The sequence below is a fragment of the Ambystoma mexicanum genome, chromosome 1p (assembly GCF_040938575.1).
Source record: "Ambystoma mexicanum isolate Mex_15411 chromosome 1p, UKY_AmexF1_1, whole genome shotgun sequence".
NCBI lineage: Eukaryota > Metazoa > Chordata > Amphibia > Caudata > Ambystomatidae > Ambystoma > Ambystoma mexicanum.
Genome location: NC_090921.1, coordinates 108,169,790 through 108,184,086, shown reverse-complemented (window position 1 = coordinate 108,184,086; position 14,297 = coordinate 108,169,790). Strand labels below are relative to the sequence as shown.

Sequence of the window (14,297 nt, the reverse complement as noted above, 5' to 3'; positions counted from 1 at the left end):
TGTTATGGAACAGTATCGCCAGAGAGATCAGGGTTCTTGAGACGCTCCAGCAGTTTCTCAGAGAACTCAAGACGTTCCTATAGGGGGCCCCTCTGGTCCTAAAAATTGCTTTTGGGGCGTACACTGAGTAGTGGATTCCATTACATCTTATATCAGCTGCGCCGCTATACAATTAGGTTCGTCATGATCACAATATAATTATCCAAAATCAAAATCATAACAATAACGGTTCTACTTTCCCCATTGAAGGCTAGTGGGGGTCCCGAACCCTTCTCAATTCCCAAAATTCCTGAAAGGTCCTTATTGTGGCCTTCACCACTGCGCCATGGACTGCATCACGGGACTAGTGCATGCGCACATGGGAAAGTTCTTTCCCTATGTAACAGGACACTGTCTTTACACATCTGGTCATGGAACTGGGTGTTGTTCTGGAAGGTAGGACGGATGGGCGTACGAAATGGATACAATCGTGGCCCCAGGATTGTGTTCAATAAATCTTTCTAGCAACACTAGCTTCAATGCCCTGCAGTTTTCTTCACCATACTTCAATTGGCAACAAGTGGGTACAGACCTGCCAGGCTAGTGCAACCATATAATCGAGCAAGAACCAGGATAGGGCCCACTCCCTAGGGGAGGAAACAAAAGGTAAGTCACAGTGGTGCTCCTGTATGGTGATGGAGCTCCCCCTGGTGAGGCCTAAGTTCTGTGAAGAACCGCTCTACTGGGCTGTGTGAAGTGTTGGTGAATGCATGCATGGCATATCATATAATATCATATCAGATCACTCTTAATTAGCATAGCTATCTTCCTGAGCCTGTCCCTCCTTCCCCAAATCATCTGACGTATTGAGCAGGACAGAACGGTGCTCCTCTTACTGAGCTGGTTTGTGAAATCGAATTGAAATATGTCCAGATCATAGGAAGCTCGGTTCTGCATTACCTGTTGTATTTATTTATTTATTTATTACATTTATATAGCGCGCAGGCAGCCCAGGGGCATTGTGGCGCTGTTACTTGTAAGGAGACTTAGTTACACTGGGTACAGGTTGTGCCTTGGGTTACAGTAAGGCAGGGACCTGTGATCGGCTATAGGTGGTATCATACAACATAATACTTCATACATGGCAGAGTGATAAGATGGCATTGTTAGAATTACCATTTGCTCCTGTGAGCTCCCCAAAAAGGGGGAACAAAGAGAACGTTTGCCTTGTAGTTTAAGGTATGGTTATATCTCATTGTGGGCATCACCACAAATCCCCTCTAGGTGAACCACACATCAGATGGAGAGAATTGAAACAGTAAAGGATGAAGACTGCGAACACCCCAGACTGTGAGGGCCTCACTCCGTCAACAAGAATTCTCTTTTACGTCACTTCTTAGGCTCGGGAGGACACAGGTTTTGCAGAGAATTGCCCCAGTCACCACAAGGGCAGGAGACTGCAATGACTATGACAATGAACTCAAACAGCTTGACAACTATTATTGAAGACAAATGTGGAAACAAATGGAAGACTATGGATCTGCCCTCCAACTCCCTGCAGTATCCTGTCAGTTTGGTACCAGTTCTCCTCCAGAAGAACGGATCCAAAACCAAATTATGATACATACTGAAAGTCCTATAACCCAAGAGTGGCTTTGGATAAGCAGAAACCGGTGCTAGAAGAGATAACTATTGCCAAAAAAGGTTGAACCTACAGAACCACGTCCAAAAGTAATGAAAAAAAGTCATGGCCACAGTCAATGCCATAAAGGAGCAAGGGAAGGCAGATGGGAAAGAGAGGCGAAAGAAAATAAATGCAGGAAAAGAAGATCATCCCTCATTACATGACCCAGGAAAGTAAGGGGCCTGCCATCAGACATGGCGAAATTGAAATCCTTAATGTCGGGGCATGGGTTACTTTGCAAACTCTACATTCTGCCCGTCCTTAGGATACAAATTTGTGAATTGTGACATCATTTCACAGCTACATGAAGAATGAAAAAGAGTGTAAACAATCTACAGAATTCTACTGAATCAGATCCAGAACACATGTGAAGTTGGAAACATACCTTAATTGCCAAAGAGAAATCAAGCGATTATGGTAAAGTGCTTCACTGACCCCTGTTCTCCAAAACCATAGTATCACAGAAAACATGGGAGAGACTTAAAAACCTGGGCCTGAAGACTATCCTATGCAAACCTGATGTGAATGACCCAAGAAGGTTTGAAGGACCCCAGAAAAGGCTGGTGGGGGTCACCCAAGTAGTTGCTGAGTTCAAGGGCCATAAGGCAGTTTTCAGAAAGCATGTGGCAGAGAAAGGCATATATGTGTTTGGTTGGAAGGACTAAGGTTGCCTTAATATAATCACTAGGAACAAGAACTAGCAGTTTGGACAAAGGAGTCAAAGGTGGAGGACAATTTCCCAGAGGTCTTCTCATCCAAAACTAGGTGTTTCAAGTGGTACATCCAGTAAGTTAAACTAAACATGGGGGCCAAACCCATGTCTCATAAGGTCAGGAATACCCTCTTTTCCATATGAGAAGAACTTGAACCCGAGATACAGCATTAGGTGAGAGAGCAACTATTTGAAAACTCCTGAGTGCAGAGGCTGGCCCCTGTAGTCATGGTGCACAATACCAATGGCAAAATCAGGATGTGCGTGGACCTCAGTGAACACATCATTCTGCATAGATTTCTGATGCCCATTATTTCAGCTATGCTTAATTGAAGCAAGGATGCTGACACCTTCACTACATTGGCAACCTATCACTAGTTTCCCCAACTCGAAAAGAGCAGGCCTTTCTTGTTGTTAATCACCCCATTCAGAGCATTCTGATTCTGCATTCAGGCAAGTGACAGCCAAAGCAGTTTTCAAGTGCTTCATAACACATTTGCTATGAGGCCTTGAAGGAGTACTAGTTGACCAAGAGGAGATCTTAATATTTGGAAATGGACAGTAAGATTGAACATTTAAAATTTGCAAAGAGACCAAGGCCTCATCATTGCAGCAAACAAATGCAGGTTCAGAACAGAAGAAAAGGAGTACCTGGATCCCACCATCAGTAGGCATGCTACAGGCAAAAGCAAGGGTTATTGAAGGCAGTCAAAGTTGCCCCGCTCCACTAAACGAAAGATAATTAAGGTGTTTCCTTAACCTGGCAGAGTTGTACAGCACATTCATACCCATGTTTGCAGCCATCACATATCCATTAAGTCAACTAATGAAAAAGGGGGTCAACTTTAATTGGGAGGTGGAATGAGAGAGAGTAGTATCGGAAAAAATTGAGGGAATTCTAACGCAGCAAATAGTCAAGAGGGGTGGCGGGGTACATGGTAAACCATCCCTCCATTATCACAGTGGATGCTAGCAGCAATGGCGTGGGTGTTGTATTGTGCCAGAGAATTGAAGTTGTGGAAAATATCAAGGGAAGACACAGAATTGGAATTAAGATGCTCAGACATAACATTCAAATTGCTAGCATGTTGTTGGGGAGCCACACTTTTTCGTAAGTATATTTGGGGGCACAGAGTAGTTTTCTGCATCAACCACAAACTCTTGCAGAGGTGCTAACAGAAAAAGACATGGCAAGGGACTCACCGAGGCTAGCAAGACTAAGCATGAGGCTTCAGGAATATGAATATGTTATAGAACATGTCCCTGGGAACCAGAATTGCATGCAGACTGCCTCTATAGATGACCACATCCATATTCTGGGCAAGATAAAGCAAAGGAGCCCTTTCATAAGGGGAAGTGGTATATGTAGTGATGATTCCGTAAGACTTTGCTGTTCCATGTCACTGGAACCAAGGGAGTGTTCCAGGGGATTCTCCCCATACCCACCCGACCCATCATCCTCTAGCTTGGATTAGCTCCTAGCCTCTTGAGTGGTCTCACCTGGTACACCAGCATCAGAGAGTGGAGGATTTTGTCACTCTTCACATTCTCCCTGTGAGGACCTTCAGTAGCTCATGATGCTATTTGTGAGGTTTCCTCCAGCCTTTTCTTGTTCCTCCAATCCTCATCGTGGTGGTCTCGCCTTCATCTCCTCTTCTCCTTTAAAGCTCCTGCCACCTTCCTTCTTCCTCCTCCTGCCCCTGCCACCACCCAACTCCTTCTAAATGCTTTCTTCCCAATCTCACTTCTCAGCCCTGCAACCTCATCTCACCTCTTTTCTCCAGCCATCAAGCTCATCAAGCTCATCACTGCTTCCACCACCTCTTCTCTCCTTTCTTCATCCACATTTCTCTTCACTCCTTCCACTGCCCCTATATGTTCAATGTCCACCTTTTCCACTCGCTGTCTCCAAGCATCTCTGCAACACGCTTGTCAACTCCTGGCCACCCAACAGCCCTGCAAAACTGCCCACTAGGCTTACAGGAATTGTTCCACCCTTTGAGCCATCCTGCATATGAGTAGGTGCAGCTGCAAGGGATAATAGTACCAGTTGCTGGGATTTGAGTCACAGGTCCTGCTCATTTAGCTCCCCTGGGTCTAATGGATGCCTTCCGTGGTGTGCATACTCACTATGATGCAGAGTGGACCACTTTCTCACTCACTCCGATAGTAACCACTTCTGCTCCTCAATCCGGGCCTCCCTCTGAACCCTAACTATGTTTCCCAGTACTCGAGAGATTTCTGCATGCTCTTTTCATTAGGGTCCATTTCCGGAGGGGACCGCGGTGTGGATCTCACTAAGGTTTTACAGCTTTCCACAGACCTAACTATTCCTTAAAGGGACAGGGGAACTAGAGTTACGGGCTAGATAAATGATCTGGTTCCAGCATCACACAGCGGTGAGGGTCATGGTCCCACTGACTACCCCATCCATTAACACCAGGCAACACAACAGATGGTACACAATAACAAGTATACATCAAATGAAAGTACTTATTTAATAATATTTGTAAATGTCTGATAATTGATTTGTTTGTTTCACAAGGGCTGGGTCATGATCTTAAAACAGCAGATGAAGCCGGGCTGATACAGCCTTTCCTGAAGCATGGGCCTCACTATGAATGGATTTGAAGTATGAGAATTACGCAACATAGGGCTAGAAACTAAAGGAGCCTTGAGTAACCAAAGAGCCTTTTTAGGTTTTTCATCCTAACGAAAGCCCTAATCAAATTCTTCTTTAATAGATAAGTTATCTTGCAAGGATACTTACTGCAAATAGTTCTGAATAAACTGTCTATTAAAATGTGAAACCCAAGTAAACACGAAAGAGATGGCCACTTCTATAAGGCCAACACTGTGTCAGGATCCAACCATGGCCCAAGAGAGGAAATGATTTAGCACCCATCTTGCAAAACTAATACTTTGATGTTTTTGCTGGTAATGATACTTATGCAACCATTACAAAAACAATCATGTACTTAGCTCTGATGTTTCAGAAAAGAGTGATAATAAATCAAGAAAACATCCAAATAGGCAATTTAGTTATCAAGACATATAAAGAGAATAATTCTAGAAATATATGAAATATGGCCATGACTCTTTAGGACCCGACATGATCATCAAACTCTCCAAATGGTGTTCGAAAGGTGGTATACGCAGGAGATGGGAAGCGCGTCGTAGGAAACGGTTGTGGCTCGAAAGGACGTCAGAATATTACCAATCAAAAGGAAAAGGATAAGATATTCTGGATAGGTTGGACCTAATAATGGGTATAGCTTTTCCTCGTCTGCCTTCTTCGTCTATATTGTTATCTAAGTCCGGTAGATGTGCGGTTGCCCGGTCGAATATCGGATGGATAGATTGATCGTTGATAGTAGCTATCAAACACATAATGAAAGTGTGGAAGACACGGAAAAAGCCACAGGTCTAAAACCTGTGACTCTTCAGGAGTGTTGAACCATGAATACCATGATCCCTCACCATGAATACCATGATCCCTCACCATGAATACCATGATCCCTCACCATGAATACCATGATCCCTCACCATGAATGCCATGATCCCTCACCATGAATACCATGATCCCTCACCATGAATACCATGATCCCTCACCATGAATGCCATGATGCCTCACCATGAATACCATGATCCCTCACCATGAATACCATGATCCCTCACCATGAATACCATGATCCCTCACCATGAATACCATGATCCCTCACCATGAATGCCATGATCCCTCACCATGAATACCATGATCCCTCACCATGAATACCATGATCCCTCACCATGAATACCATGATCCCTCACCATGAATACCATGATCCCTCACCATGAATGCCATGATCCCTCACCATGAATACCATGATCCAATACCATGATCCCTCACCATGAATACCATGATCCCTCACCATGAATACCATGATCCCTCACCATGAATACCATGATCCCTCACCATGAATACCATGATCCCTCACCATGAATACCATGATCCCTCACCATGAATACCACGATCCAATACCATGATCCCTCACCATGAATACCATGATCCCTCACCATGAATGCCATGATCCAATACCATGATCCCTCACCATGAATACCATGATCCCTCACCATGAATACCATGATCCAATACCATGATCCCTCACCATGAATGCCATGATCCCTCACCATGAATACCATGATCCCTCACCATGAATACCATGATCCAATACCATGATCCCTCACCATGAATGTCATGATCCCTCACCATGAATACCATAATCCCTCACCATGAATACCATGATCCCTCACCATGAATACCATGATCCAATACCATGATCCCTCACCATGAATGCCATGATCCCTCACCATGAATGCCATGATCCCTCACCATGAATACCATGATCCCTCACCATGAATACCATGATCCAATACCATGATCCCTCACCATGAATGCCATGATCCCTCACCATGAATACCATGATCCCTCACCATGAATACCATGATCCCTCACCATGAATACCATGATCCCTCACCATGAATACCATGATCCAATACCATGATCCCTCACCATGAATACCATGATCCCTCACCATGAATACCATGATCCCTCACTGTTCTCTGGACAGTCGGGCTCCTGGCTAGGACGGATGGGAGTTGTAGCCCAAAATATCTGGGGGCCAGTTCTAAAAGAACCCTGGCACAGACAAACAATTGGCATCACAAAAAGAACCTGTATTAACTGACTGGAAATGTATTAGGATTATGCCTCTCAAACAGTGGGATCACAAACGTAAATGCCAAAATGGGATAGGAGATTAAATAACTATGTGAATCCTGCTTCTGAATAACCAACTGGGCTCATTGCTGCCATGTCTGAGTATTGTCTGCTTAAAAGGTCAGACACTGCATAGACCCTGCCCACCTGGGCTTTCTGGACTTCCGGAACCCATAATTTAACCTAGGGTATATCCATTGTGGCAGAGTGGCATAAATGATTCAGCCATAAGGAATACGCTTGGATAACTTTATCTAAATGCCTACGTTCTTGGTTGCACATCGGTTCCCAAGCCTCATTCTTGTAGCTTCTTAGTTACGAATGTCTCTCTTTCGGTTTCTCTCTCCAAATCCAAAAGCAACACACATCTTGAAGTGAGGCCACCAGTCGTCCTCTACCCACTTTTACGGGAATGCACAAACCACATCTACCAGGCTCAGTCCTAACATGGCGACTATGATGCCAACCAACACCGCCATCAGTGAAACTGTGTGATATCCACACACCACTGCTGGCCATGATACCTTAAACCGACAAGCTAGATGCAATGACCCATGCCGCCACTTTGTCAAGTGCACCAGATGCCACCTTCATTTCCCCAAATTCCCATGCCTCCATGCATGGTCTGCCACCTGCTCCAAAGGCAATACACACTCTCCACCTGGGCCAAGAAAAGGGCCCACATTCATGCGCAGGCATCTGATGCATCCAATGACACGGCTGAACTTCTCAAAATCTGCAAGGAACTTGCCAACCCTTCCGCAGTCTCCTCCTCCCCTCTTCCATCCCAGGCCCTCTGCAATGCACTTGCCACACACGTTTTCCATCAAAACCCAGGACATCCTGAACACCCTTGTCACACACTGCCAAACCCGCCCCCCACCCCCTTGCCTTCCTTGGCCCCTCACCCTCCTCCTTCTGCCCATGTCACACCTGAAGAAGTTACCAGTGTTGTCCGCTCCATGAAGATTTCTTCCAAACAGGTTTATCCCTGCTCATTCAGAACCATCAAAGACAACATTGGCTATCTAGCCCCCACACTCGCTAATTTCTCCAACCACTCTTTCGCCACTGGATCTTTCCCCCTCCCTCAAGTACTCCCTTGTTTACCCTCTACTGAAAAAACCTTGAGCAGGCCCTACCTGTGCAGCCACCTACCGCCCCATTTCATTCACCCCCTTCCTGGGGTTACTGCTGGAGAATCTGGCCTTGCCCCAACTCGCACACTGAACTCGTTGGTGGTCTCCATGACCCTCAGTCTGGATTTGGACCATCTAGAGGCATGGAATCTGCTCTTCTGAACACCTGTGAAGAGCTGCTTGCATCCCTGGACTCCAACTACCCAGCTCTCCTCATCCTACTTGATCTCTCCTCTGCCTTTGACACCCACTCCATCCTAATACAAGGGCTCCACGGTATCTCGGAACTGGCACTAGAGTGGCTGACCTCTTTCCTAACAGAACGCTCTTCTCAAGTCATCCTTGGCACCTTCTCCTCTCCTACATCATTCGCCACCTGTGGTGTCCCCCAGGGTTCTATCCTCCCCCTAGCTCTCTAACATCTACCTTGCTCAGCTAGCGCTCCTCATCTCCTCCTTCTCCACCAACTTCCAGGGTTATGCAGATGACACTCAACTCTTTTCAGACTTCCTGCTGTTGCACTTGTTCATTCCTGACTGCCTATCTGCCATCCAGGCCTGGTGCACTTCCAATGATCTCTGCCTCAATGCCAGCAAAACCGAGATCCTACCAATTGGGACTACTGCTCCCTCCGTCTTGCCTTCTCTCTGGCCTCCCTCTATGGGCTCTCCCCCTGCTCCTTCTTCTGACGCCAGAACCCTTGGATTCATCTTTGACTCCTCTCTCTCCTTCCTCCCTCACACTCAGGACATTGCTTAGAATCCCACTTCAACTCTTCTTTCTTAAAGGAATTCTCTCTTTTCTCACTTTCCCCCAGAATCTATATGTTTCCAGAGCCCTGGTTCTCTCCAGACTTGACTATTGCAATAGTCTCCTTCTCAACCTTCCTTCCTCCTCTCTGCGATCCCTTCAGCTAATCCAGACTAGAGCAGCGAGACTTATCCTTGGCCTTAGGTCCAGGGACCGCATCTCTCCTGCCCTAAAAAGTCTTCACTGACTCCCGGTTCCTGCATGGATCAAATGCAAATCCCTCTCCATCATCCACAAGGCTGTCTGTGGCCCGGGACCACACTATTTGCAACTCTCTCTTTCAAAAGACTCTCCTTCTAGACCTCTACGTTCCTCTGGCACCAACTCCTTGTGTGTAAAGCGTTTCACTAAACAGAGAGCAGGAGGTCGTTCGCTTTCCTCAGCTGGATCCCTCCTTTGGAACAGCCTCCCCCTCCTGCTACATCTTGAGCAGGACCTTCTTAAATTCCGAAAGCACCTCAAGACTTTCCTCTTTTCCTCCTCCTGCCCTTCGTCCCTCCTCTGCTAATCTCACAGTTGCTGTGATTGGTGTCCTGGGCTCTTATGCATCCTCGGACCCCTGACCTCTCACATTCAATCTTCCCAGCTTATGTCTACCCTTCCGTACTTGCCTCGGCTCACCCTCTGCACTCACACTTTTCCACCCAATGCAACTCCAGGCCATATAGCACTTACCATACCTTGCACTTCATCTGTGGCTCACTCATGAGCATGGACACCCCAGCACCTTCCCCACTGCCCTCTTTCGTGCTGCACTTGCACGTTCTGAATACTCACAAGGCATAGGCTCGCTCGTTCCTTACCCCACTGTATTTATATTTGTGTTTTCAATGTACTTCAATCCCATGTTCCCCCCATGCTGCGCTGTGGGCGCTTTGAAACAGAATTCATTTGCTGTATAAGCGCCTAACAAGCAAACAATAAATAAATAAATAAATTCACCTCTTTCACACGACATCCGGCCCTCGAGTATAATCCTTAGAGAGTGCAGCCTTTGTGGAGACCTCAGGCTATTACACTGTTTGTGCCCAAAGCACTAGGAAGGCACGTGAGGTACACCCCACCCACTGATTTGTTATGGCCAGTCCTTAGAAATGAGAGAATGACTTGCACAGGCCCACCAAGATAGGTGCTAATACTGCTGAGCCAATCTGAAGAAGGCATGTCCTTAGAATCCTGCAGCAGCGCTCATTCTGCGCTTTTTCGCTCTCTTAAAGGCACTTCATTGCAGCCTCCCTCCTTCAATCCTGATCGAGGCAGCAAAACCCTAAAGGATGCCCATCAGATCCCCATCCCCGCCAGCGGCTCCTACTGATAAATCCTGAACTATAGGATTTCCACATCTAGAAACCTGGGCGGGAGAGGCCACCATGTGCACTGGGTACCCCTCCTTCTTCAGAGATGGTTTCTCCCATTCAGCTCATCCACATCTGCCGGATTTCTTCAATGTAGGCTATGGGTTGGCCCATCTGGGGTCTTGGACACCACCAGCAACCAACTCTCACGTTAGTTGTCTAAACTTTAGGATTACTTCTTTGTCCACTAGGTATATCCACCATAACGCAAGCCAACCAATCCAAATGCTGCCCAGTCTTACTTCTGATTCGGGTGAGAAGAGCATTTTTAGGATTGCCTGTTTTTAATATTCCTCTTTTTAGAGCTTTCCTTGGGCTTTTCGGGGGACCTAGGGACATCCATTGAAGTGTGTTCCCTATTGGCTAACACTCAGACAAGTTTAAGGTATTTCTTCCATGTTCTTCTGAGATCTGGTTTGCCAATTCTTTACTTTAAGCCCTCGTTTTTACCATAAGCTCTTTATTTCTTAACCGTATTGTAATTAGGATTCTGTCTGGATTTGGTCTTGAGCTCAGACTGAGCTACTTAAAGGTAAGCCATCATTGCATCATTGAAGCTTATGATATGACGCTCTTTGATAGCGTCCTGTGCTCCTTGCCCACTTGAGTCTCCCACACAGCTCTGTGCTAGAAAGTCATTCTTTGACTCTCTGTATGAGGTGGCACGTACAGAGCATAAAAGAAGGTTGTTGGGGAGCAAAGAAAATATTTCGGTTCCTGGGACCCCATCAAGAAGGGCTACGACCACTCAATTTCTGACAGGGAATTACAAAAGAAGTCCTGACTTCAGGCAGGAGCAAACACTACCTTAAAGTTACATCGTGGTGGGGTTCACCTCCTGCCCTTTGGGGTGTTGGGGACCTTGTGAAAAATCCTCTGCATCCAGAATGGCCACAGGAAATCCAAGGGATCCTATCAGAAATGGCCATGCAGTTCGCCCTTTACTTGCAGGTCAGTGCCATGTGCCTCAGCCCCCCAGCCACGCATCCTGTGTGTTTCTCTTCGCCTGAGCCTGATTGCTGTGCCAAAAGACCGGGAAATCCTGCTACCCTAAGCATCCCCTTCCCTGCAATCCCCCCTGCACACTTCACTGTTTCTAATTTGTTTCCTTCCCCTTCCGGTCCTGGACTGCTGAGTGCAGGCATAAGACCAGATTTCCGGTTCCCAGTGTTATCTGGGTTCAGCCGCCCTCCTTATTCTAAATGGAGTAGGCAACTGCTCCACCCGAAAGAGGGGGGGGGCTTGGAAAGGGGTGGCGTGAATGCGGGTCATTCCCAGACAAGCCTTATGAGGAACCTCTACTCAGGCGCTGAATAGGTTACTGGTGGGGCCCAATGACTGCTCAGCAGGGAACCCTCAAACTGAAGGCCACCCTCACATGGGGTCGCCAAGTTATCCTCCCCATAGAACAAGGTGCCCTCCCTGTGTAGCCCCTTTAGGGCACTGGCACTTAATTTCTCATGCTGAGTCCTCCACTGCTACCCCCACCCCTTTACTTTCACCACTGTGAATGGCCTTGCATCAGCGTAAAGAACTATGCAAGCAACCAACATAACATAACATTATGTTGTCTCCTTCCCTCTCCCTCCCCCTCCCTCTTTACCTACATCTCCTCCCACTCCATTCATCCCCAGCCATGTGAAATGATCTGACAGTGGTGTAAGGTGCTATACTACCACCCTACATAACATAGCATATGTGGCCCCTGGCCCGCACCATAGCCTATGTGGCCCAGGCCCTTTTAGGGTCCACCCATCACCACTAGACACACCTACAAACTAACCCAGTACCTTTTGGAGCCCACTATTTGTGCCTCTATTGAGTCGTGACGGGACATTAGCGACCCGAAGACATTCTCAATGCCGACAACACTGCTCTCCTCAGTGGGCTAGACCAGCACGTCAACCTCAAAACTCATAAAAAAAGACAACAACCATAACTAGTTCACAGAGGAATTAACCTCCCTCCGCAAACTCAAACGTGCCAAAGAAGACCTCTGGAGAAAAAACCCTACCCCCACCAACAAAGTAATTTTTTTACCGACACTGACAACTCATATAAAAAAACGATGATCACCACAAAAGCCAGCATCTACAACACTCGAATTAGTCAAGCCTGCTCTAATACAAAAGAGCTCTGTAAAATCCTCAAGGATTTTGAAGCCCTGGCCCCTCCTATCACTGGTTTTCCGAAAGAGAAAGCCTGCTCCTCCCTTGTTAAATCAGCCCTGGTGAACAAAACCCTCAACCTCGGAGACAAACCATTCTCAGGAAATCTCTGCTCTCCATCACTAAATCAGATATCCCCATAGCCATTGCCTCCCCGGGCCCCATGACCCGCCCCTTTCCTTTTCTCCCCGTCTCCCCGATAGGTGTGTGCTCCACCATCAATAGCCTCAAAGCTTCCAACTGCACAGGCGACATCTGCCCAGCTGGTTTAGGACGAAATTACCAAAAATAAATGGTCGCATTGACCAAAAGTTCTACAAATGCTATCACCAAATGTTCGAACACCAAAAGTTCGAACCTTGGTGGTAGCATTGTAAAAAACAAAACAGGGGCTGCGGGGGTGTCCCCCGCATTGTCCCGCTCACTATACTTCATGGTACAGTGAGCGGGAGCTTCCGGGGACACCCCTGCAGCCTTCCATTACAACAAAAAAAAAAGAAAAGGACCCTGCAGCGCCTTTTCCCGATCACAGAAGTGAAAGGGAACTGGCGCTGCAGGAACCCAGCATGAAGATGAAGGTAAGTGGGGTTTGTTTATGTTGGGGGTGTGGGTGGGGGTGTGCTGAGGGTGTGGGTGGGGGTGTGTTATGGGTGTGTTGTGTGTGCATGAGAAAGGTGCAAACTTTAGGTAGTTCCCACCTTTCTCATGCGAACGATTTGCCTGCGGTACTTTCAGCCGCGGGCAAATCACTTAGATTCGCCCAGCCAGCCTCATCAAGATGTGCACAGAACCCCTCACTCTCACCATTGTTAAATGTATCAGCTCTTCCTCTCTCACAGTGCCAAATTCCATCAAAGAAGCTTGGGTCGCACGACTCTTAAAAAAGGCCTCCCTCGACACCACCCTTTGTCGGGGGGAAATTCTGCCGGGGTCGGCCGGGCCGTCCGCAGACCTCCGGGCAGGGAGGCCCCAACTCCTCCCGTATATCCCAGATGAGATAGAGTATGAGACACACACAAGGAGCAAGGTGACTCTGCTGTTTATTTAGACAAAACGGCAGGGATGGGTCAAGGAGCGCACGCGTTCGTCCTGACACACACACAATCGTGGGGCTCGCAGGCCCTTTTTACCTTAGTATGACGCGCTACTTGCGTCACTTCAGAAAGTTAACAAAAAACCTATCGCCACTCTTAATTGGTTGCTCGAGTGGTAGGGTTAGTATAGTACACATATAGAGAATGATATTAGTGGACAAGGTGTAGTCAGGTGGTATATCTGGGTTGTCCCTACAATTAGATACATAAGAATTGTTACATGAAGACTCCTGAGGATTGGCTAATATTACTGACGTCTGAGATAAGAGCCCCATGTTCTGATTGGTGCACCCGTGAGCTTCCCAGCCTGGGACCACCGTTGTTCCCATCTCTCGGTGTACCTGTGATTGCAACAATGTTTCAATATGGGTACGTGCAGACAATGTGAGGATTTATTCATAGGTGGAAGGCTGACCGCTCCCACTGTAGCAGATGTCCATTGAGCCTTTCAAGTGTATCGGCCTGTGTCTCGTAGCGAGGGACCCAGACGCCTTTTCTCTCCTGGGTTTTGGCATCTCGTCAGGTTCGGCTTGGTCACGTGGGGAGGGACCGTGAAAGAGGCAGAATTCTGCACAATTAATATTGTTTTTTCTACTG

General features: G+C 47.1%; 1 protein-coding gene across 1 annotated transcript in view; it reads right to left on the bottom strand.

Moving 5' to 3' along the window:
- Window positions 1–1,893: 1,893 nt before the first annotated feature.
- LOC138455578 (serine-rich adhesin for platelets-like) overlaps window positions 1,894–14,297 on the bottom strand; it is a 37,738-nt gene continuing 25,334 nt past the window's right edge. Inside the window, exon 3 of the mRNA XM_069607121.1 lies at window positions 1,894–1,963. Coding sequence (XP_069463222.1) covers window positions 1,894–1,963 — 70 coding nt within the window. The remainder of the gene's footprint in view (window positions 1,964–14,297) is intronic.